This window comes from Macrosteles quadrilineatus, unplaced genomic scaffold (assembly GCF_028750875.1).
Source record: "Macrosteles quadrilineatus isolate MER2022 unplaced genomic scaffold, UCM_ALF_1.0 Scaffold_3__2_contigs__length_128488019, whole genome shotgun sequence".
NCBI classification, from domain to species: domain Eukaryota; kingdom Metazoa; phylum Arthropoda; class Insecta; order Hemiptera; family Cicadellidae; genus Macrosteles; species Macrosteles quadrilineatus.
In genome coordinates, this window is record NW_026542596.1 from 112,423,866 (window position 1) to 112,446,145 (window position 22,280).

The 22,280-nt window shown below is 33.4% G+C and overlaps 2 protein-coding genes across 3 annotated transcripts in view; both read right to left on the reverse strand.

Annotated features, from left to right (window-relative positions):
* Nucleotides 1–142: 142 nt before the first annotated feature.
* Nucleotides 143–8,781, reverse strand: LOC128989652 (glyoxylate reductase/hydroxypyruvate reductase). 2 transcript variants are annotated; one of them, XM_054411615.1, is made up of 8 exons: nt 8,568–8,781; nt 5,507–5,726; nt 4,262–4,395; nt 3,575–3,764; nt 2,473–2,654; nt 1,582–1,749; nt 616–741; nt 143–506 (listed from the first exon to the last, which is right to left on the reverse strand). In XM_054411615.1, the coding sequence occupies exons 2-8, from the start codon at nt 5,722–5,724 to the stop codon at nt 388–390; spliced, it is 1,137 nt and encodes a 378-aa protein (XP_054267590.1). In that variant the 5' UTR covers nt 5,725–5,726; nt 8,568–8,781; the 3' UTR covers nt 143–387. The 2 variants fall into 2 exon arrangements, with proteins under 2 accessions (XP_054267590.1, XP_054267591.1); XM_054411616.1 differs by lacking the exon at nt 8,568–8,781 and adding an exon at nt 8,442–8,558.
* A 3,344-nt stretch (nt 8,782–12,125) lies between these two features.
* Nucleotides 12,126–22,280, reverse strand: part of LOC128990295 (CXXC-type zinc finger protein 1-like) — a 29,523-nt gene continuing 19,368 nt past the window's right edge. The window contains exons 6-11 of the mRNA XM_054412621.1: nt 21,443–21,631; nt 17,196–17,333; nt 16,304–16,456; nt 13,276–13,434; nt 12,488–12,637; nt 12,126–12,252 (exon numbers count right to left, since the gene is read on the reverse strand). Of these exons, the coding sequence (XP_054268596.1) occupies nt 12,142–12,252; nt 12,488–12,637; nt 13,276–13,434; nt 16,304–16,456; nt 17,196–17,333; nt 21,443–21,631 (900 nt within the window). The 3' untranslated portion in view covers nt 12,126–12,141. The remainder of the gene's footprint in view (nt 12,253–12,487; nt 12,638–13,275; nt 13,435–16,303; nt 16,457–17,195; nt 17,334–21,442; nt 21,632–22,280) is intronic.

Below are 22,280 nucleotides of genomic sequence, written 5' to 3' on the forward strand. Positions count from 1 at the left end.
AAAATGTTTAATAAATTCTTGTAAAAATAAGAATTGGCCTAGATAAAAAAAATTTAACAATATTAAAATAAATTTGCAAACAAATTAATTTTTGGTAATAATTTGTTTGGTACTAGACAAAAAAATCCACACACAATTCCAGAACAGTTATATATTTGGTAAAACAATTCTCTAACGAGTATAAAACTTTTAACAAAGTATAAACTCTATTCCATAAAGTATTAAATATTTAATAAATACATTTCAAGCTTATCTATGACTTAGTGCTAATAATCTAGCATAGTAAATATTTGCATTGGTGGCACTTTGATTTGATTTCAAGCAGTCGAGGTTAGGTTGGTTACGTCATTGAATGTTTATGTTTAAGGAAGCGATGTTTAGTCGTAATCAAAGGTATTCCGCTGGCATTGGTCGTCCCTCAAGGGCGCAGATAATGTTGTTTGCTGTGAGTTCACTCATTGCCATGCGAGACTGGTAAGTAGCACTGCCGATATGGGGAAGTAGAACTGAAACAGTTAACCAAATTAGTAAAGTTAAATAAGATTACTCTTATTGTCCAAGAAAGAGGAACTCAATAGGCAATTATTTATGCTTCATATTGTTTGGACGACATACCACAGTTCGGAAGCTCTATGAGTTTGTGGTCCGTAGGTAATGGCTCTGGTGTCATTACGTCCAACCCCGCAGCCCAAATCTTGCTGTTTTTGAGAGCATCGTACAAAGCCTCATGGTCTACCACTCCTGCAAACAAAACCATGCTGCGTTGAAAATTATTATGTCAAAGAAAGTTAAAATATAATATGCTCTTTCTCTTTTGACCTAAAATTAAGACAGACAATTATAATTTTTTCATAGAGCTAACCAATATCATTTTGAAGCATAAAAAAAAATTCTGATATGTTTTTACATACATTTTTACATTTCCTAATAATTAAAGAAATATGTATTTTTAAAATTTACACAAATGTATTGAATGCAGTTTAGGGAAGAAATGAGCCTAAACTCATTAAATTTAAAAGTAAATTTTAATGTCAGTGCAACAATCGCTGATTTATTTAAGAGCGTGTTTGGTCCAAACTAACCAGACGTCACTGGACCTCTATGTATACACAATTTCTTTTATAGTATTCAGTAAGTTATTTAAGCAGACAGTAAGCAATGTTTCCTTTTTCTGAACTGAGATTTAAAAATATTTAAATCCACCACTGTGGATGCGATACTCCCTGGTGTGAATTGAAGTCCGCACGGGTGAGTACTACGACTATCCGCAGTACTATCCTGATAATTAGACCAATTCGTATATACCAAGGAAAAAAAGTGGTTCGGATTCCACTATAAACTGTAGGTCCCTTAGTCGCCATTAGCTGTATGGGCTATTAATTAACGGCTGTGTCTAAGGAATATGTCGGCCTTAGTCACTAACAAGACTACAAGATCGCGCAACTCATCATACACTCATCTCCATTCATACGTGGTTTAAAATACCTACTTTGTATGGTCGCCATTTCAAAGAAAAGTATTTAAGTATTAAAATAGCCTTTTGAGGTAAACTACCATCAAAACTCATAAAAAAGTCATCACCTCCTCTTCCAGTGTTGATGAAGATAGCTGTGGGTTTCATTAGGCCAAATCGCTGTGAGTTGAACATTCCTTGTGTCTGGGGAGTCAGAGCACACGTGACAATCACAAAGTCAGCGGCAGCCAACAACGGTTCTAGATCCAACCTCTCAGCTCCCAGCTCAGTAGCAGCTGAAAAATTTCATGTACCTTTTTATTTATTTATTTGTGTTTTCTGTTTTTTGAAAGGAAACAGCTGAAACCCTGATATACCATTAAACGTAGACCTTTAGTTAGGTAGCATCATTAATTGATACTAGTTGTCAACTTAAATCCGTTATTTATCGATCAACTGAAACGTTTGGGGTGCCAAACATTGACTTATCAAATTATATTGCAATCATACACAATTACACATAAGAGCATTTTGTTGAAATTTTTAACTGTGAAGAAAACTTGAATAGGTAGAGATTAAAAACTGTACAAATGAGAATTTTAACAGATTTTGAGAGTAAAGCAAGATCAAATTGAATTAGACATTTCATTAAGAGATTTTTAAAAAATGCTGCCTTATAAGTTTTATTTGTAGAAAATAAGATAATTTTGACATGTGAGAAGGATGCTAGAAGGGAGGGTTGAAGAAGTGAAAGAGGAAAGATGAAGAGATGAGAAAGAAGAACTGTGGAGGCATAGAATAAATACATAACAAGTTCACTTACAGATTTGGGAATAGCTGTATATCAAAGATACGTTTACCAATTTGTTGTGTTTTTGTATAAGAGTGATGGACATAACCTTTTGTTTTGAGTAAAAAAAAAACAGTAAATATTGAACCTGTCTGCAGTAACCCACACTGCAAAAATTGGACTTGGTAATTACTGACAAACTAGAAGTACCACCCTAAAAACCACTTACCTTCTTTTTTATCAGCAGACGGTGATTTACCAGAATCAGTGTAAAGTATTTTGCCAACATGGAATGCCTTCAGTTTGTATGCTACTTCTCTACCAATCCGTCCAAAGCCTACAAGTCCAATTGTGGAACCCTTCAGTGCTGGACCACACATCCATACTGGGGCCCATGAGCTCCAGCCTCCACTGTAGTAACAATCATCAGCATAAAACTTTGAAATTTTACTCATGAGTATTGAACGACCATGGCTAAAAATCATTTTTTTCTTTACCTCTTTACCTTGATTGAGTTGATTTAAACCTGGGCTCTTCAGCCTTTCTTACTCAAGGGCACCATTTCACAAAGTTCAGCAGTGATTTTTGAAATTTCTTTGCTTATTTTAGCGAATTTCCCTATAGGAAAGTCGCTATACCGTAGGTCTCATGGTAAGATTTGGGCCCAGGACCGATTAACTTTTTCATAAAATGGTTTATATTACCTGTCCGTTAGTGATCATATTGTGGTCTTAGGCGACCGGTTTCGACATTAAAATCCCATCATCAGGTGGTTAAAAAATGTCACATCACTCAAATTGAGGTCATCGGTAATCACAAAAACACACACGTATAACATGAAACATGAAAACACGGATTGACATTATGTTCAAAGATACTGGCCAGTACAGTACATTACGCCGCGGCACGGGTAGATGCGTGGTCATGACCACGTGGATCATGCTGCAATAATGAAGCAAATCTTAACTTTATTAGCTAATCCATCAGTATCAGTTGCTTAAAACAGCTAACATAGGTAACCTTAATTTTTTTATTCTTACAAACCCTAAGACGCAAATTCATCAAGAAAGGAAAGTAAAGAAACTATAGTCCTAGATTGCTAGAAAACAACATACAACCCCATATTTTATAGGCCAACTTGAAAATGCAGTGTACAGAGGAGAAAATATAATTTTAAATGCTGTAGGTAAAAGTACATAATAAAAAAGAATGATAGTAAATATTAATACCAAAGAAGAAAAATAAGTTTAAAATATATTTTGGGAGTGTAGCCTCGACATTAAACAATAACTAACTTGCTATGCTCTTGGCAGGAAGTGTAGGCTACTTACGTGCGGAGTTGTGTGTTGGCCTCAAACAGCCGACGAGAAGTAGCTAACAGTAAAGCCATGGTAAGTTCTGCTGTCGCCTCTGTTAGAACGTTAGGGGTGTAGCCGACTTTTATAGACAGCTTTTGACACTCTTTGAGATCGACATGCTCCACACCAACAGACATCGTGCTTACCACTCGCAGTTGTGGACCTGTCAAAGGCAAAAATAGCTGATAAGTCAAGATGCTCACCTAGTACAGTACCTACTCTAAAGGGGCCCAGTGTGATCTTAAGTATTTGGATGGTTTGAACCTGGACCCAGCTGTCCTAAATGGAACGGGGTTTTATGGGGTTTTTATGGAGGAAAAATAGGGTTTTCCCATTTTGACCTGCAAAGCATTTGGCAATTTCTTTCCACACCATTGTAGAGCCAAAAATAACATCAGACATGTTTAAGGAAATATTTAAGTGAAAATTCAATGACAATTTACTTAGTCTGCAGGTTTTCTGTGGAGGGGGTGTTTACTTTTACAAAGCGCACAATTCTGTCTTTTATAGGTAGGCCTAGCATTCTTTCTGATGGCTCAATGATGAATTTAGACCATTGGGGGTTTGAGCTACTACAAAAAATATCAGAAGTAATCAGAATTATCCTAGTACGCAAACTAAAACTAAATATTTATATGTAAAGGTTATAGGAAATGTTACCTGCTGCACTTAATACTTCTTTATCAATCTTATCATTTAAACTACAAAATATCCCAGATTTCCCCTTGATTCCTAGGATAAGCTCTTCTTTACTTATAATTGTCTTCTCTTTGGGGTAAATTTCTACATCGTACCTAGAACATAATTTAAATATTATGTCAACTATGCTTATTTATTGTAGGTGAAGAACTTGAAGCTCATTCAAATAAATGTCACTTTACAATTTTAATAAAAATTAATTTACGTTTTTTAAAGAACATGTACGGTATTTAAGTTAGTTTTGCCTACCACATACACAACAACATTTTTAAATGCCTAGGGACCTAAACTTAGATCTTAACATTCCAATGGTGTCAGTGACAGAAAATGGTGAGCAATCATATATAATAGTTATTGACATCTTCAATAAAAGACAATATTAAAATGCATTTAACTTTTTTTTAAAGGTTATTGATTACCTACCTTAGTGAATGAATGTTTTTTCTAACATTGAAAATTACCTTGAGTTTACCTTGATTTACACGCAACGCCCGTGGAATGTTAGTAGAGAATACACATCCAATTCCGTTTGTCAGTCTCGCTGGTCAAACTAGCAAAACTGGTAAATGCGTTTACTGACATTTTTATTGTGGCCTACCACATATACCAATTTATCGCCCAAACACACGTGTAACGCCCGTGAAAAAAATTCAGCGAGGTAAGGTGAGTGTGGCACAGCCTTTAAACAGCCATAGGTACAGTATTTACTGCTTTACTATTTTTCGATTAAAAAGTAGTCACTATCAAATGTTCTACACTACTGCCATTCTGTATAACACTACCATATTCAATATTGAATGCGCTATATTCGATATATTCAATGCTAATTCGTGACGAATGTCATTTGAAAGTCTTTGAGAAATTACAAGAAAACAAATGATTTGGTAAAATAAAACACATTCAGCTCGCTTGTGAGGTAGCTGCGCAAACTGGACGAATTTACACCTCTCTATGCACACAGCTTCTTTTATACACCTAGGTGGAGCTTAACAAACTGTTAACCTGAACTGAAAAACATTTTATTTTGACAAGAGTTTAAGAGTTCTTTTTCACACATGAAGTATGAGGGACTCCCCAGGTTTAATCTACGTACTAAAAAACCTTAAAAAACCTAAAAAAACCAACGAAAAAAGTCTAGTTCTTTTGCCACTAACAAATAACGATAGCTAGGCTATAAATCCAAACAGTCGGAATTCTAAAACTTACTTTTTTAGCAAAAGATCAATTCCATTCTTGGGATAGTCAGTGCGAGTGACAAATATTTTCGGTTTAGTTTCTCCTGAAGCGTTTGTTGAGCTTGACATTGCTACACAGGATGTGTGGTTCAATAAAGGAGCCCCACGTTTAGATCCTTGTAAGAAAGTGAAGGCTACGGAACTTGTTGTCAGCCAACACACTCGTAATGTCTGAAGTGGGGACACCATTCCTTTAACAAAAACATAAAAACATATAATCTTTTAAAGCAATAGTATATTACGTTACTAGTCCTGAAAATAGGTATTTACCGGACAAGTGGGGTTCCTGTGCGAGACAAAGTCGAGTGGGGGATTAACATACGAGTCCGGTAAACACATTTTGGATGAGTGACGCACAATATTTTACACCATACTACTCTAAGCTAATTTAACAATAAAAACCGGTACAAATTACTACCGACTAAAAGACAAACAATCACTATTCATAACCTCTGACTGAGAGAGGTTAAAAATGTTTTTGCTTACAAATAACCACTCATTGCCAAATATAATAGCTAATTGGTGTCTGGTAAAAACTTATTACAGTACAGAATTATGTAATGAAACCTCATTTGATTAAGGTGGCGGCAAATAGCTGTTTCTGGACTAAATCCTTGTGTGGGAATTTTGCTAAAACAGTGTAGTGTGGCGTAAATAAATGAATAGCATCAATGAGTTCAAGGTACGATTTACTAAGACTGAATGTGAGAGGAATAGCGAGACATTGCTGTTGAGAGGAAAGATTAACCAAAATATATTTTGTTAAGCTGTAGTTATTCTTCTTCCAGGAAAAATGTTGATTATTGTTTCACAGATTAAAAATATAAATATTTTGTCTATTTTACAGTTTTTTTTTTAACCCTGAATCCTAAAATACAATAAATTGTTGTCGGATAGAGTCCCAAATGTCCGAAAAAACTACATAAAAGATTATGAATTCAAGGTCTAATTTTAGGTGTTGAGCGGTTCGGATAGCATCCTAACTTAAACTACCTATATGGCAATTTGGACAAGTCTGTGTGTGTAAAGCAAACATGTGTTTAGAGAACATATAAGTAGGCCTAGAAACATATGTGTTACCGTGGAAATAAATAAATTGAATTGAATTGGACAAGAACGAGACAAGAGATTAGAAGACAATGGGGAGAAAATTTATTGAATCAGTAAATGCAAAGAGGTTTAGAGTGCAAAGATTACCAACACGACAAAGGGATCTAGAAGTGCTTAGGCCTAATTTATGGTTGATCATTTTACAACAAACAGTTTTATTTAGGCATATGAAGAAGGTGGGTTGGGCTTGGGGATGAGCATCAATGTACGATGTTTTTTTCATCGATGGTAGGTTACTGATGTTTTTGGCCAAGTGTTGAGATATCGATGTATTCCATTACTGGAAGGTACAGAGAACATACGAACACCTGAAAAAACATCGATGTCTTATTCCCAAAACATCGATGTTTTCGTAACGTTGTTATCCGTACATCGATGTTTGGGCTTCCTTGTCTGTAACTTATGTTTCATCTGCTGCAAAGTTTACTATTCATATAAGTAGGGCCTACACAAATCAAGACATATTTCATACATCCAAAAGCATACTCATACTGAAAGCTTTAAAAAGAATTTCGCAAACCTAGCATACTAGGGGCAGGTTAGAAAAACTAGTAGCATTAATCGGTATTAAGTATTAGCATACTGGGTTGACCTTTGGTAAAGGGTTCTTTTCGTCTAAGGGATCGATCTTTTTACATTAAATAAATATTAAAGGTGTGGATTACAGCTTATAGATGGGTCTAACTACCCTGTAAATACACTAGGGCCTATTACAACCAGCCATTGGTGACCAAGAGTACCGGTATTTAAAACCAAACTTTGAGAGTACAAGTCATGCAAACTGCATTCAAACTGATAAAGCAGTTCTACACTTTACTGATTTAAAAATAGGTACCTAGGGGAATGACATCACCTGAATAGCTAAAGTTAGGCTTAAACAAGCTAAAACAACCAAGTCTGATTAATAACTTAGATTTTCTGGGTAGCCAAGTTGTTATACTTAATACTTTTAATACTTTACAGTGAAATGGCGACCATACAAAGTAGGTATTTTAAGCCAAGTATGAATGGAGATGAGTAGCACAAACTTGTAGTCTTGTTAGTGATTAAGGCCGACATATTCCTTAAACACAGCTGTTAATTAATAGCCCATACAGCTAATGGCAACTAAGGGACCTACAGATTATAGTGGAATCCGAACCACATTTTAGCCTTTGGTATATAAGAATTGGTCTAATTATCAGGATAGTACTGTGGATAGTCGTAGTACTCTCTCGTGCGGACGTTAATCCACACCAGGGAGTATCGCATCCACAGTGCATGCCTATAAATATCCACAATTCGTCACCTCCTAGTAGCTGGATTCCAGGACGACACCACCCGTCCCAGTCATTACATTGATATATCGATCGATATTTTCATTGGAATGAGTGTAGGACGTGAAGTAAAGTGCAGCCTGGACCGTCCCCTTTCAAAACGTAGGGTAGACTTTCATAAGCAGGACTCCAAGATAACTTATATTGGTTACCGGTATTTCATTTGATAAGTTAACTTATATCAAATGAAATAATCGGTATCAAATAACATCGGTATATCGAAAATTCTGTTAAAATTAAGTGTTTTTAGATTATTTCATTCGGCTTATTGGAGTCCTGCTTATGAAAGTCTACCCGTGACATTGCCTGGGCTATTCAAAAGGTGTAAGAATTCAACATAACTTAGCTTAAATTAATCATCAAATCATAAGAAAGAGACAGACACATAGGCTACACACAATAACTCAAGATGTAAGTTAGGGAATTGGTTAAGTTAACTTAACTTAGGTTAGTTGTAAATAGGAAACAAATTATTGAAACCTTTTATTTTAAGTGGTGATGATAGCAAAAAGTATGTATATTGTACAAAACAATTGTTTGCGTTATTATTTGTTGATCCTATTCCCTTAGAAAATATCAAATAAAAAATTACATAATTAAACCTACAAGAGTATACAGTTACAACAGTTCCAGCTCAGGGACAAGTCGTGATGGCTAATGGCTATGCAGACACCCCGAAACACTATTGAAACTTTTTAATTGATGCTCGATCTAATCTTAGAGCTGTGTTCAAGAGCAAACAATTTAATCAAACCGCATAAGATTTTTACTAGGAAAATCTTAAGTTAAGGTAAGATGGAGGTTATGTTTATAACATTTGACGTTGATGTTGATACAATACAACAATCACGTTTTCCCTCAACTAAGCAAGCTTAAGCTTAACACCATGAAGTTCAAGAACATTATTTGATTCTGACTGCTTAATTTAATACAGTACTAATCTCATTGGAAGCGTTGATTATAAGACTATGACAAAGTTTATAAAATTATTGTTGTAAGTACTTATCACTATGAAAAAAGTAAGCTAATAGCACAATAATATATATTGTGTCAAATTATTCAACATTTAACGTATTATTGTGTAAAAAGTGAAGGAACAGCTTACTCTGGCTGATCTTGTGCCATTGATTATAAATATTGTAATTGTATGGCCAATGCATGCATTTTCAACATTATCTTAAGAGTTTGTTAGCGTAATATAGGAATCAAAATTATTCAACTTGGAATTTATTTTTGTAGGCCTATTATATGAGAATGTTTCATATTCAAATGTTATGACGCAGCGTGCAGATCTCTTCAAAGATTCCAATTACATCATTAAAACTATGAGAATGAGATTGGTACGCGTATTTTAACCGGGCTCCCTTCCTAAATAGCAAGCATGTTTCTTATTTTATAGTTACTATTGGGTGCCATTCGGAAAGGACTTTTAACTCGACCATTGGCAAGCTGGGCCGAGATAATGTATTCTGAATGCCAAATTTCATTAAAATCGGTTCAGGCATTTGGGTGTTATAACCATGGCGACTCAGCATCATTTTACAGCCGCCATCTTGATGACGTCATAGCGGACAGCCGAGGTCCTTAAAAATTGGGGTCTGGGCGGTTTAACGTTCAGGGACTTGTATAGTGTATACTATAACCACCTCAAGGGGCATGTTCCCCACCAAAACTGAAATATTCTATCACCTTATGCTACTATATACAACCCCACATATATATTTTTTGGTTTTCATTGTTTTTGTTTTTATAACTAGTAAAATGGCATTTTGAGATAAAAAATACTCCTTAGTAGATTTCTTTAACCCATTGTGGAAGGAATTAATGCCCCTGCCTGATTGATTTTACCAAATTTGTAGACTTTTACTCTAATTGTTATAGAAAGAAAACCTTTGGTAATAAATTAATTATTCTTATGTCTTTTCGCTCACAGTGGTATGAGATAGTCAAAATGTAAAATGTAAAAAAAAATTATAAAGATTAAAATACAAATTTTAAGACTATTTTTTAAAAGTAAACTTGATTTACAAATTCAAAGATTACACCAGACACCAAATGACACTACTACTGTTATAAAGTTCAATTGATTCCCTACGTAGAAAAATCACAAGTTTCCTTTATAAGTATACTAGCTGGCCCGACAGACGTCGTCCTGTCCTAATATGTGGTTTTATGTCAATGCTCGTTCATTTTCAAGATGAGCTCTTTCGCACGGCTCAATCACGTCCTGGTTGAAGTTCGTTAGCTACACTTACTCACCTTTAGGTTGGAGCTCGTTCGCTGCGCTCACTTGCCTTCAGAGTAGATCGTTCGCTACGCTAACTCGGCCACAGGTTGAAGTTCGTTCGCTACGCTCACTCACCTTTTGGTTGCAAATTAGCTGTTGTCAATAATACTAGGTAATAATAGTAGTGCAGCACCCTGTTGGTAAACCTATTACCTTTTTAATGCTGTTGAACATCACAGAATCAAATTGATTAGTTGAACCAGCTGTTAAGATTCTATAATTCCATTTAAATATGAGTAATCAAAAGGTTAACATGGGAAACTCCAGAGCCACTGGGGCGAAGCCCTTTTGATGGATCTGCACCAAACTTCACACAAACCACCCTTGAATAATGCTTAATAATGCCTGAAAGTTTCATTACAATCTGCCGAGTGGTTTCGGAGTCCATAAAGGACAAACAAACAAACAAACAAACATACATTGGATTTTATAGTAGTTTGTTTTACCTTACCGCAGCTGATTTTGGGTGATATCTGCTTTCCATGGCAACACAACCTTGTTTGTTATTTGCAAAAAAAGTAGTAAATATGCAAAACAAGATGCAAGATATTTATAAACTTAATGGGACTGTGACTGCCTATCTTATATAATGTTATCTATATGCTACATATCTAGAGAACTATGACAGGTAGAGCCTTAATTTTTTTTATTTTAAAGGCCATATGTTTATCTAGTTCCTCCTAGAAGATTTAAAAAATATATTTACACCAAGTGTTTTTTTTTAATTTTCAAAAAATTACAATTTTTTCCTAGAAATTTAGTACAAAAAGATTTTTTTTACGACTCGTGGGTGTAATAAATCAAAATCCTTCTGGGAGGAACTAGTATATTAAGTATAAAATATGTGGTAAAAATTTGGATACTCTAGTCCTACAGATAGCTGAGAAAAGTGACATCAAAGTTATAAAAAGCTAACTTACGGGAATCGCAGAAAACGTAGGCCCATGTGCAAGATAACTAAACAATGTTTTGTTGCTATGAGACCGGGTAAAAACATTTTCTTTTATTTTTTTTACTAACTTCCAGTCAAGCTAGGAAAAAAATAATTATACCGTTGTAATCAGAAGATTTTAATTAATAATAAAAGACCAAAAAATAAAAATTTCAATTGTTGATCATTTTTACGGTCACAGTCCCCTTAATAAACAACAACTTAATAAATAAAAGTAAGAATAAACAACAAGGGGGAAGAATAATAATTAAATAACTAGTAGCGCTGCGTAGCGCTGCGTAGCAGTGACACGAGCGGCACTTGTAAGTCAGCCGCCGGGCGTACAGCCTGCAGCAGCTGTACGAGTATGAGTAACGCTCGTAAGTCGTAAGTCGGCGCCAATGGGTTTTAAAAGGGATCAGCAGCTGAAGACAATTTTATTGTTAGTTCCGACCTGTGAACTGTAGAGGTCGTTTTGATTACAATTTACTACTAGTTATTTCAGTACCAGACAAATAAAAATATATAATCATAAACAATAACTCGACCCTTAGTTACATAACCAAACAGTAAAGCACACACCATAAAATTAACCCTAAAATAATTCTTAAAAAATTCTTCCCACTAGTGATCAGTGTCACCAACATGAACTAGACACAAAAAATGAGCTTAAAAATTTACAATGGGATAAAAATCCCATTACTTGTGTTGGTATGTGTATGGTGTATGCTAGCCAAACTAAACCTACCTTAGGTTTTCTCTTTATACATATATAATTTTATTTTTATTATTTTACCTATATAAAATGTAGGCTACTTGACAGAATATTTCTTTATGTTTAAATACCAATATATGTTGATATTAAAATATATTATCATAAACATAACCTTTGTCTGCATAGCTGGCAAAAGGCCTCATTAAAGAAATACTAAAATATTAGTGAAGTATTTATTTCAAAACAATTATTTGTGTTCTTGAGAAGAGTTGAGTAGCAATCCCAAAACTCCTCTTCTATTTGCCATCCTGGACAAAATTTCTCCTTCTTCTTTGATTAAACTGTTAAGTTTGATTAACTGAAACGAAAAAAGAAAACAGACTGATCATATAGTTTTATAATAAAAAATACCTTATTTTAGAACCAATTCAACCACATAATATATTAAATAAAAAAATACATATCTAACAAAGTAGACCTTCACACTAGCAATTTATAAAGTACTATTGGAATCAAGGAAAAGGAGATCAGTATAGCTACATGTTTGACAAAACTATGTGTTTTATAGATTAGAGATGGTACAGCGTTCTTACCTCTCTAAGACGTTCAGTGTCAACTTCGCTAATTGCAAGAATTTCCCAATTGAAATGCAAAGTGCACAAATTTTTCTGCCTTTGGCAAAATTTGTCAGCGTTAAAGAATAAATCTACAGTGAGTTGGTTCACAATTGGACATCCGCATACCTAAAAGCAAGGTCAAACCAATTAAACATGATGATTGCGATAACTGGATGTATGTAGGTTTTGGCGGTTCAATTCTGAGAAAAGTCAGTCAATTATATATGGTTTGGAACATGAATCTGACCTCAATCATTTTTAAGTTTTGATAAAAGATCTTGGCCATAGAAACAGATCTTATCAATTATCGTCAGTAACAACAAGTAGTCTCACTCTTAAAATACGCTCCTCAGGATTGAACCCATACCCTAATAAATAAACACATCAGGTAAAAGCACTGTAACTACTCTGCTAGCCACCTGAATTGTATAATACAGTAGAACTCCAACTATCCCAACTCCAAATCATGATTCTCAAAATCGCTTAAAGAAAGGTTAAAAATACTACGGTAATAATAATTGTTATAAGTTAAAGAGAGCACAAGCCGCAATCGCGGCAAAATAATATTGAACATCTTCCACGAACTTGTAGACTTCATCATCATCATTTCCGAATGCGGTAAGATCCCTAATTGAATCGAATGATTGGAGTTCTACTGTACTATTGTATTGGAGTTAAAGCACATTGTGACTAACACATTTGAAATCTTTCCAATAATAGGTATCCTAAGTTTTGTCATTATTTAAATAATGACTTTAAATTACCTCATCGTCTCTAGATTTTCTAATTTTGAAATGGCTTGGGCAAAGATAACGAAGCCTCGAGCAGTACGTATTTCTGGATGCATTGTAGTGGTCACAAAATATGTTGCAAAACGGAGTATTGGATTTGTTAAAGCTCTCCACAATGTTTTGATTCTCAGCCTGAAATATACATGAACAAGGATCAGTGACGTAACAGATTTTTATGGGCCCCCCTGCAAACTTATTTTTTGGGCCCCCTCTCATGAGTTATTTTAGAACACCGATACAACATAATCAAACGCCCTCCCCCTCCCCCCAAGAGTTAATTTTGGACCACCGATACAATGATCAAACATATTAATCATAAATAGAATAGCAAATAAATTATGGGTTATGTTCCATAAAAGAGTGTGTTAAGTATTTCAGTCATGGTTTGATGAAAAAGTTATATCACTACATCATTATATCAATATGAGTGTTTGTAAATAGTTTTGAAATAAAATAAAAATACCTTATTTTCCGTCTGTATCAGAATGTTTATATCAAGGAGCTTTTAAATTTAATTTATCACACATGTTATCAGGGCCGGATTTCCCAATAGGCCCGGTAGGCCCGGGCCTATGGGCGCGAGCTCCCAGAGGGCGCAAGGCCGAGAGGATTTTTTGTTATATCTAAAAATAAAAATAAATAGGTAGTCATATTTGATAAAAAAAACCCTGGCTAGTAAAGCATTCTGATTCTGAAGTTAAAAGGTAGAAATAATTGTTAGAAAATGTAAACTAATTTTTCAGAATTACGCATCAATTTCGTTACAACATTGGTAACAAACATTGGTTACACGGGAGTAGGCTGTAGGATGTTGACGAGCGCCCGATCGGTACGCATCGTATTGCCACTGCACTGCCACTCATCGATATACAGTATAACTACTGCCATAGATATAGACTCCTCATCCCATTGTAAATTTTTTGCTTGTTTTTTGTGTATAGTTCATGTACGTCCACACTGATCGCTGGGGTAGACAAAATGTTGTTTCTATTATTTTAGTGTTATTTTCATGATTTGTGCTTTACTATTTGGTTATATAACTAGGAAACCAGTTATAGTTTATGATTAAATAGTTTTATTTGGTTAAATGAGGTTTTAAATAACTGAAATAACAAGAAACAAATTGTAAACAAAACATAACCTCTACAGTTGGACGTACAGAACTAATAATGAATTTGGCTTCAGCTGTTCCATAAGGATGACAAATCTAGGTACTACCATAGATAAAACATACTCCCTTGTGCTGGTTAGTCTATGGTACTACTCTACTACTGATCAGAGTGATTAGGGGCGCATGCGTAGCGTGCTAGACATTGTTACCACCCTCACTCACAAAACATAAGTTATTAACTAATCTTTTGATTAATTTACAACAATCTGCAGGATCAAGTTAAAATATAATATAATACGTTGTGTTGAATATTTAAAAATGATGAATTTATCTTTAAAATGAACGAAAAAATATTAATCTCAGTTTGCAATAGGTTTTAGAAAAATGCAATACCCTCCAAAGCACCATTAATGCTTTAATTTTCTCCTCAAACCTAAGGATCGGTATGGTTGGCCGGAATGTTGCTCTGTTTTGCTTTGGAAATATAACCTAGATGCAGTACCACCATAGATTAAATGTAACCACATAACTGAAGTCAACTTCTTATCACATTGTAAATTCAAATTTGTTCACGTCTAGTTCATGTTGGTGACACTGGACGTTGGTTTTGACTTACTTTTGTTTCTATAATTTTAGGGTTAGTTCTATGATGTGTGTTTTAATTTATTGTAATATAACCAGGAGACGACCTATGGTTTATGATTAAATAGTTTTTTTTTATAAAATATGTTTAAATAACAATAATTGTTTTCAGCTAATCCATAATGATGACAAATCTACTAAAGGAGTACCTATGTTTAATCTATGGTACACGTACTGTATGGAGTTCATGTTTTTGGGCCTAAAATTGGAATCAATGGCCATGATTTTTTGCAGGATGATCGGAGGGTTGAGTTGTTTTTTTTCAGTCCCACAAACGTGAGCATTTACTAAAAGCACAAAATTGCTAAAAAAAAGTGTTTAAGACGCCATATTGTTAAGGCTAAACAAGTCAATTCTTCAAATACAGTAACTTGCAATGATAAAATTCTGACGAGGAGTGGTATTCAAGCAATTATCTTAGGCCTAGGGATACGATATAGTTTTAAATAGAGATTTGAAGGAAATTAACTGTGACCAGACTAGGGGGCGGAATATCATTTGGTTGGGCCTAGGGGCGCCAAAATGCTAAATCCGGCCCTGCATGTTATCCATTTTTATTATCCTGATAATTAGACTAATTCGTTAATTACAAGGCAAAAATATGGGTCGTGTGGACAATATCATCGTCTTGCGCAAATGCGGTAAAATTCTGAAAATCTCTCGTGGCCGTCAATACATCATTATATTATCTCCCATGGTCGTGTGGACATAGTAATCATCTCCCGCTATGGGGGCATAATGGTAACTATGGACAACAAAACGCCTAGCCCCCCCCACTTTGGCCTATCCTGTATCCTCACTTGTCCGAGGTCATGGAAATTATATAATCTTTTTCTGCAATAAATTGCAACAAAATCATGAATATCTTCTTTGGTCTTATAAATATCATATTCGTCTCCCGCGGTCATGGAAATTACCTAAGTTAATATTAATCCACGATTGCGGCAAAATCATTAATATCTTCTTTGGTCTTGTAGATATCATATTCGTCTCCCGCGGTCATAGAAATTACCTAAGTTAATATTAACTCACGATTGCGGCAAAATCATTAATATCTTCTTTGGTCTTGTACACATCATCTTCGTCTCCCGCTGTAAAAGGAACCCATAATCTTTTTTCCACGATTGCAGCGAATGGTGACAATCGGACTTCGGGGGTTGCGGGGGTGCTATTTACACCACTGTGTTACAGTAACTGAAGGAGGATTAGATGAGTATCGTCAACACTTGAAGCTTTTATTTTATTTACCTTTCTAAAGCAGTTTTCTACATGTTTCACATAAGATCGATTTGGTATCTCCCAACCGCAACAAACACAGTGAATTTTGCTGTCATCTGCTATTTCTGCTTCATTCTCAATTATCTGCAACCGTTTTGTCGATTCTATGATTCGCCTGACGATCTGAAACATAAATAATACTCTCTTAAAATACCTGGGCTTGCATCCAAAATAAATCAATAGCCACACTTTTAAGTTTTACCTGGTATGATTTTCCTATTTATTTATTTTAATCGAATAAAGACATAACTTACATGCAATGCTGCAAAAGTGGGGGAATCTGTCTACTATCATAAAAATAACTCTATCAAATCCACTTTCCTAGTTTACAATGTCCGCTAAATTTATAAAATTAGGTAATTAAAATATATTTATTATAATTCACAAAAAATGTGTAGGCTCTATTGATTTACTAAACCATACATATACATTGGTTTGTGCTAATTTAATATAAGCCTTGGTAAAATGAAAAGGGCACACAACACAACAGATTAAGCAAAATAAGGCCCATAAAAGGGCATTAAGAGGTACCGTATTATTTGTCATGAATTGGATAGAAAAAATTGGTTTTTGAAGACTAGACAATCACTATGATAGATAAATTCACTCTGATAAATTAAAATAAATACACAAAGCAATTAGTAAATCTATCTTAAAGTTTGACTTCTAGAGCATTATTGTAGAAAGTTACTTAAGAAATTTGTTTATGCAAAGTCTTTCAACATAAATAAATATTTAAAAATGGCAATTCCAGTTAAAATACTACATGAAAAGTGAAAACACCATGAGCTCAACAAATGCTCAATCTAAAAAAATCTGCTAATTTTTTAAACTGGGATGGTAAAAGTTAAAAAAATCTTACGTGTTCTTTTATATTTAATTTTTGAACCACCCTTGTATGATATTCCTTCTGATTTTTGATTTCTTCTAATTTTGCAGTATCTTTTTGATAAGCTGCTCCTGGATTTGTTAACTGATCTTTAGCCTGGTCTTTGACAATCTAAACAACAGCCATAAAAATTACAACACAAAGAATTAGTTTAAGACATAAACACCAATAAAAATCAATATTTAGACGGACAAATACACAGAAGTACAAATCCGACTTAAGAAAATTGTCATAATTGTACAGGAATATCTCACTAGCCTGAATAGGATTTTTTTTATAATTCTTTCAGTTAATCCATATAATTTTAAAATTGTCTACTAAAATAATGGCTGAGAGAAAAGAATAATGAATATTTTTTTTTATTACTTTCTCTATAAAGTATGTGATGATTATTCTTACAGACTTAATTTTGTGTTTTTAGTTGCCTTAGGCTTCATTAACAAAATAGCTTAGTAGTATAAATTCATGTTTAGTTTTTAGGCGCCTTAAAATAAGAAAAAAAAATAGCAAAACCTAGAAATAATTAGAACACAGATGAAACCATTGTTGTTCGATAGTGAAAAGTATTGTGAATAACATATCAAAAGTCTCCAAAAATATCTTTGGTGGAACACCACCATTTTTCCAAAATGGCGGCCAAATCCAGTAGTTTTTTGCTTTTTATTGAAATTCTGACTTTCCAGTAAATATTGGTGAAAAGTTGTCAATACATTTAATGTTCCTCCTGAAATTACCTTTAAAATTATACCAAATACATGTACCTACAACAAAAAATAAACCCCGTAGAAATAATAAAATATTTCAAATAAAAATATTTGTTATAAATTAATGTAATAGTCCAAGCAAACTAAAAAAAAAAAAAAAAAAAAAAACAGACACAGGGATCGTATAAACATTTGCAAGTAAACATTTAATGGTTTTATTTTTATTGTTGTATGCAGAATTACATACCAAAAGTTGCAAAAAATCAGTTTACGGGAAACCCCTAAATTAAGGAAAAAATTGTGGCTTTTCCCAATATTGGACAAATTTTGCAACAAAAGATACCACATGTTTTTTTTGCACATTTTTCGAGATATTAACTTGGAACCACGACCGATACTTATTGGATGGTCCGTACTTAATTTCAATAGGGGACGCTTTTTGGGCCACCATCTTGGATCAGCCATATTGGATCTGCCATATTAGGTATAAATATTTTTTAATGTAATTATAGTGTTGTGACACATCATTATGAACTAGATTTCCACGCTGATTTCAATGCTGAAATCAGTTTTTTTAAATAGCGTTTTACAATTTTAAGATATATAAAAACAAAAACTCTCCCCCATACATTTCTTATGGACGTTTCGTACTTTGACAATTTAAAAACACATTGAAAAATAACAACAGTCTAAGGTAGTGCTATCAGGTTCAAGTATGGCGTGGAAATAGTTCACCAGCAGATCCAACAGATTGGGAGTGGTGTTTGGTTGAAGATATGACTAACTTACTTTAAATAACTGTACTTATAAATAACTGTAACTGTGTAACTTGGAAATTATATTTAGATAAATATAGGATATGGCCGTTAACAAATTTCAACAAAACGTTTTATTATTTTATTTGTAGTGTTGTGCAGAGTTAAAACGGGAAAAACTCGTCATAGCTATTCGTTCAAGTATTGACTTTTATTTTAGCTATGGATTCCTTATTGGGAGTTATTTAGAATTGGGGATAAATGTCTTTAACTAAAGACAAATTTCAAAATAATAATAATTCATTCAATAGTTCATTGAAGGTAGGCCTACATGATTCGTTTTAAATTTGTCATGTGTCATTTAATAATCAATAAAATTAAAGCCAAACATTTACTGAGTACTTTGATACCAGAACGAACTTGTTAACATATTAACAACCCGAGATATAAATCTTTTAACAAAAACTGATAAAAAAAGTTTAGTTTAATTTTGTGTTGGAGTTTGTACCTCGTCTATAACTAGTCTGTTTTAACTATAAATAAAACAAAATGAAAGCTAACTAAAATGAAAGATCTTTTATCACTGAATATTTTAAGGCTAGAACGAACTGCAAGCATTAATAATACCTGGAGAAAAATAATCCAAGCACATTTTCAAAGTAAATTACGATACGTCCATAACTGATGTATAGGAGAGAGTTTTCGTTTTAATATATCTTAAGCAACGAAAAAACTTATTTAAAAACGGATTTCAGCATTGAAATCAGCGTGGAAATCCAGTTCATAATGATGTGTCACAACACTATAATTACATAAAAAAATATTTATATCCAATATGGCTGATCCAAGATGGCGGCCCAAAAATCGTCCCCTATTGAAATTAAGTACGGACCATCCAATAAATATCGGTCGTGGTTCCAAGTCAATATCTCGAAAAATGTGCAAAAAAAACATGTGGTATCTTTTGTTGCAAAATTTGTCCAATATTGGGAAAAACCACAATTTTTTCCTTAATTTAGGGGTTTCCCGTGGACTGATTTTTTGCAACTTTTGGTATGTAACTCTGCACACAACAATAAAATTACAACCATTAAATGTTTACTTGCAAATTTTTATACGATCCCTGTGTCTGTTTTTTTTTTTTTTTTTTTTTTTTTTTTTTTTTTAGTTTGCTTGGACTATTACATTAATTTATAACAAATATTTTTATTTGAAATATTTTATTATTTCTACAGGGTTTATTTTTTGTTGTAGGTACATGTATTTGGTATCATTTTAAAGGTAATTTCAGGAGGAACATTAAATGTATTGGCAACTTTTCACCAATATTGACTGGTAAGTCAGAATTTTAATAAAAAGCAAAAAACTACTGGATTTGGCCGCCATTTTGGAAAAAAGGTGGTGTTCCACCAAAGATATTTTTGGAGACTTTTGATATGTTATTCACAATACTTTTCACTATCGAACAACAATGGTTTCATCTGTGTTCTAATTATTTCTAGGTCAAACCATATATTCAGGGGCCTATTTAGTCATTAAGTTAGTTTTAGTCTTGATGTCATTCATGTACAAAAAAAATGTATATCAAATAAAGTGAATTTGAATCTTGAATCTAGCTTGATGTGAGTTGTAACTGTGACACCTTATCACTAATCAGTCAGAAGGAATAGACAATTAAGTCGTGTTAAAAATGACCCATCACATTTTATTTTTTCATATTTTTTATTTTGAATTAAAATACCCCCGCCGCAGCAAACCTGCAGACTAAGCGAATTTCCATTTGACTGATTAGATTTACACTGAAATGTCTACTTAAAAATATAACATTAATTCCCTATTTAAATAGAATTAGTTTAACAAGTACTTAGGTTTGCTGCATCAGGGAGGGTAAAACTGTTTTTTTATTGTAAAATGTTAATAGTTAGTAAGAAATAAAAACATTTTCCAAATTTGATCAAAATATGTTCATAAAAAAGCAAACTACAACAGTTTACTTATTCTCCATAAGAATAACATGGGAATTTTAAATTTACAATTTTTTTGATTTTTCTCCGTAACCATTAGGCGCATAATAACGCTTCAATATACTAAATTATTTGTTTTTTTAAGCTCTACAAAGTGGTTTGGAAAGAAATTGCTAAATTTTATGTTTTTTGGGTCAAAAATGGGGAAAACCTATTTTTACCCCATAAAACCCCCCGTAAACCCCCGTTCCCATGGTCCGATCAAGCTGGATCGCGAACTCGTTCGAATTAACGTAGGTTTACACGTTTGTACCAAATTTCATCAAAATCTGATCATTTTTGCTCGAGTTATCGTGCTAACGGACACATATATATATATATATATATATATAAATACGAGAATATAAATATATAAACATATAAATATATAAATATATATATATATATGAATTTGAACGGATGGTGTTTTTGGCCTCTAGGGACCTCAAAACGAAAAAAAAAATCGGCCCCGCGTCCAGGTCTTACCATGAGTACTACGGTAATAGCTTATTCCCTATATGGGAAATTCGCTAAAATGTGATGAAGTATGTACCAATAAAGATTAAATATTTATTTTAATATAAAGGAGAGGAAACTAAGTGTTTGAGAGTTAAAAACAAGTATTTTGTAAACCCAGCACTAAAGGCTATGATAATGAGCAAGATTTCTTTAAAATTGTAAAAAGAAAAGACTAAAATTTACTGAACCAATTTAATTTTCATATTCTTATAAAAATATTTTATAAAAAACACTCTTACCCCGAGAAGCCTTGCCTTGGCCAATGCCATTCCACAATCATCGCTGCAATATTTACTATTTACTCTAACAAACTTGGAACAATTCAGGCCTAAGCATCTTTGTTCTATCCTGGCTGATGCTTGTCTTTCATTTGGTTTGTGAAACATTTTCAGTTCCTGATTCCTACTAAAGTTTTGGCCAATTTCCATCTGTAAATAAGTGTGATATGAACAATAGACATGGACGAATTGCATTCTTGAATAAAGCACACTTTACAATGCATATCTCAATTGCCAAACACAGTATATAGAATAGCCAAACCTTCTGAAACAAGCTTATCATATCTCACTTTGAGAAACATCGATAAGGTCAACTTTTAAATCCCTGAAACCAGAATTAACCCATTCACTTATGATTTTTTTTTTACCCGCCTAGGCCAAAACAAACGAATTTGTTGTGGCTAGTTTCATTCATTTCTGATTTAATTTTTTTTCAGGCAACATTTACTATTTATATGCAAGATATTATTATTTTCTTATTCAAAATTAAATGTAGATTCAAAATATATAAATATTTCCAAAAAAAATATAACTATAATTTTTTATTATACCATATAAAAATAAAATAAAAAAATTAAAAAATTAAAAAAAACTTTTTTATTGGTAATTTTTAGCTACATAGGGCTCATATATGTTTTGGAACTAGTCTATAATACTGTATGACACTTATAAAAACTCACCAAATGTCAAGCAAAGTTCATTTTGGTGTGGTATGCCTTGAAACACTCTGGCATGTGAAGTGCGACAAGGCAGAGCTCACACTCCCATCGGCTGTCACTGCGCTTTCCCTGGGCACTAC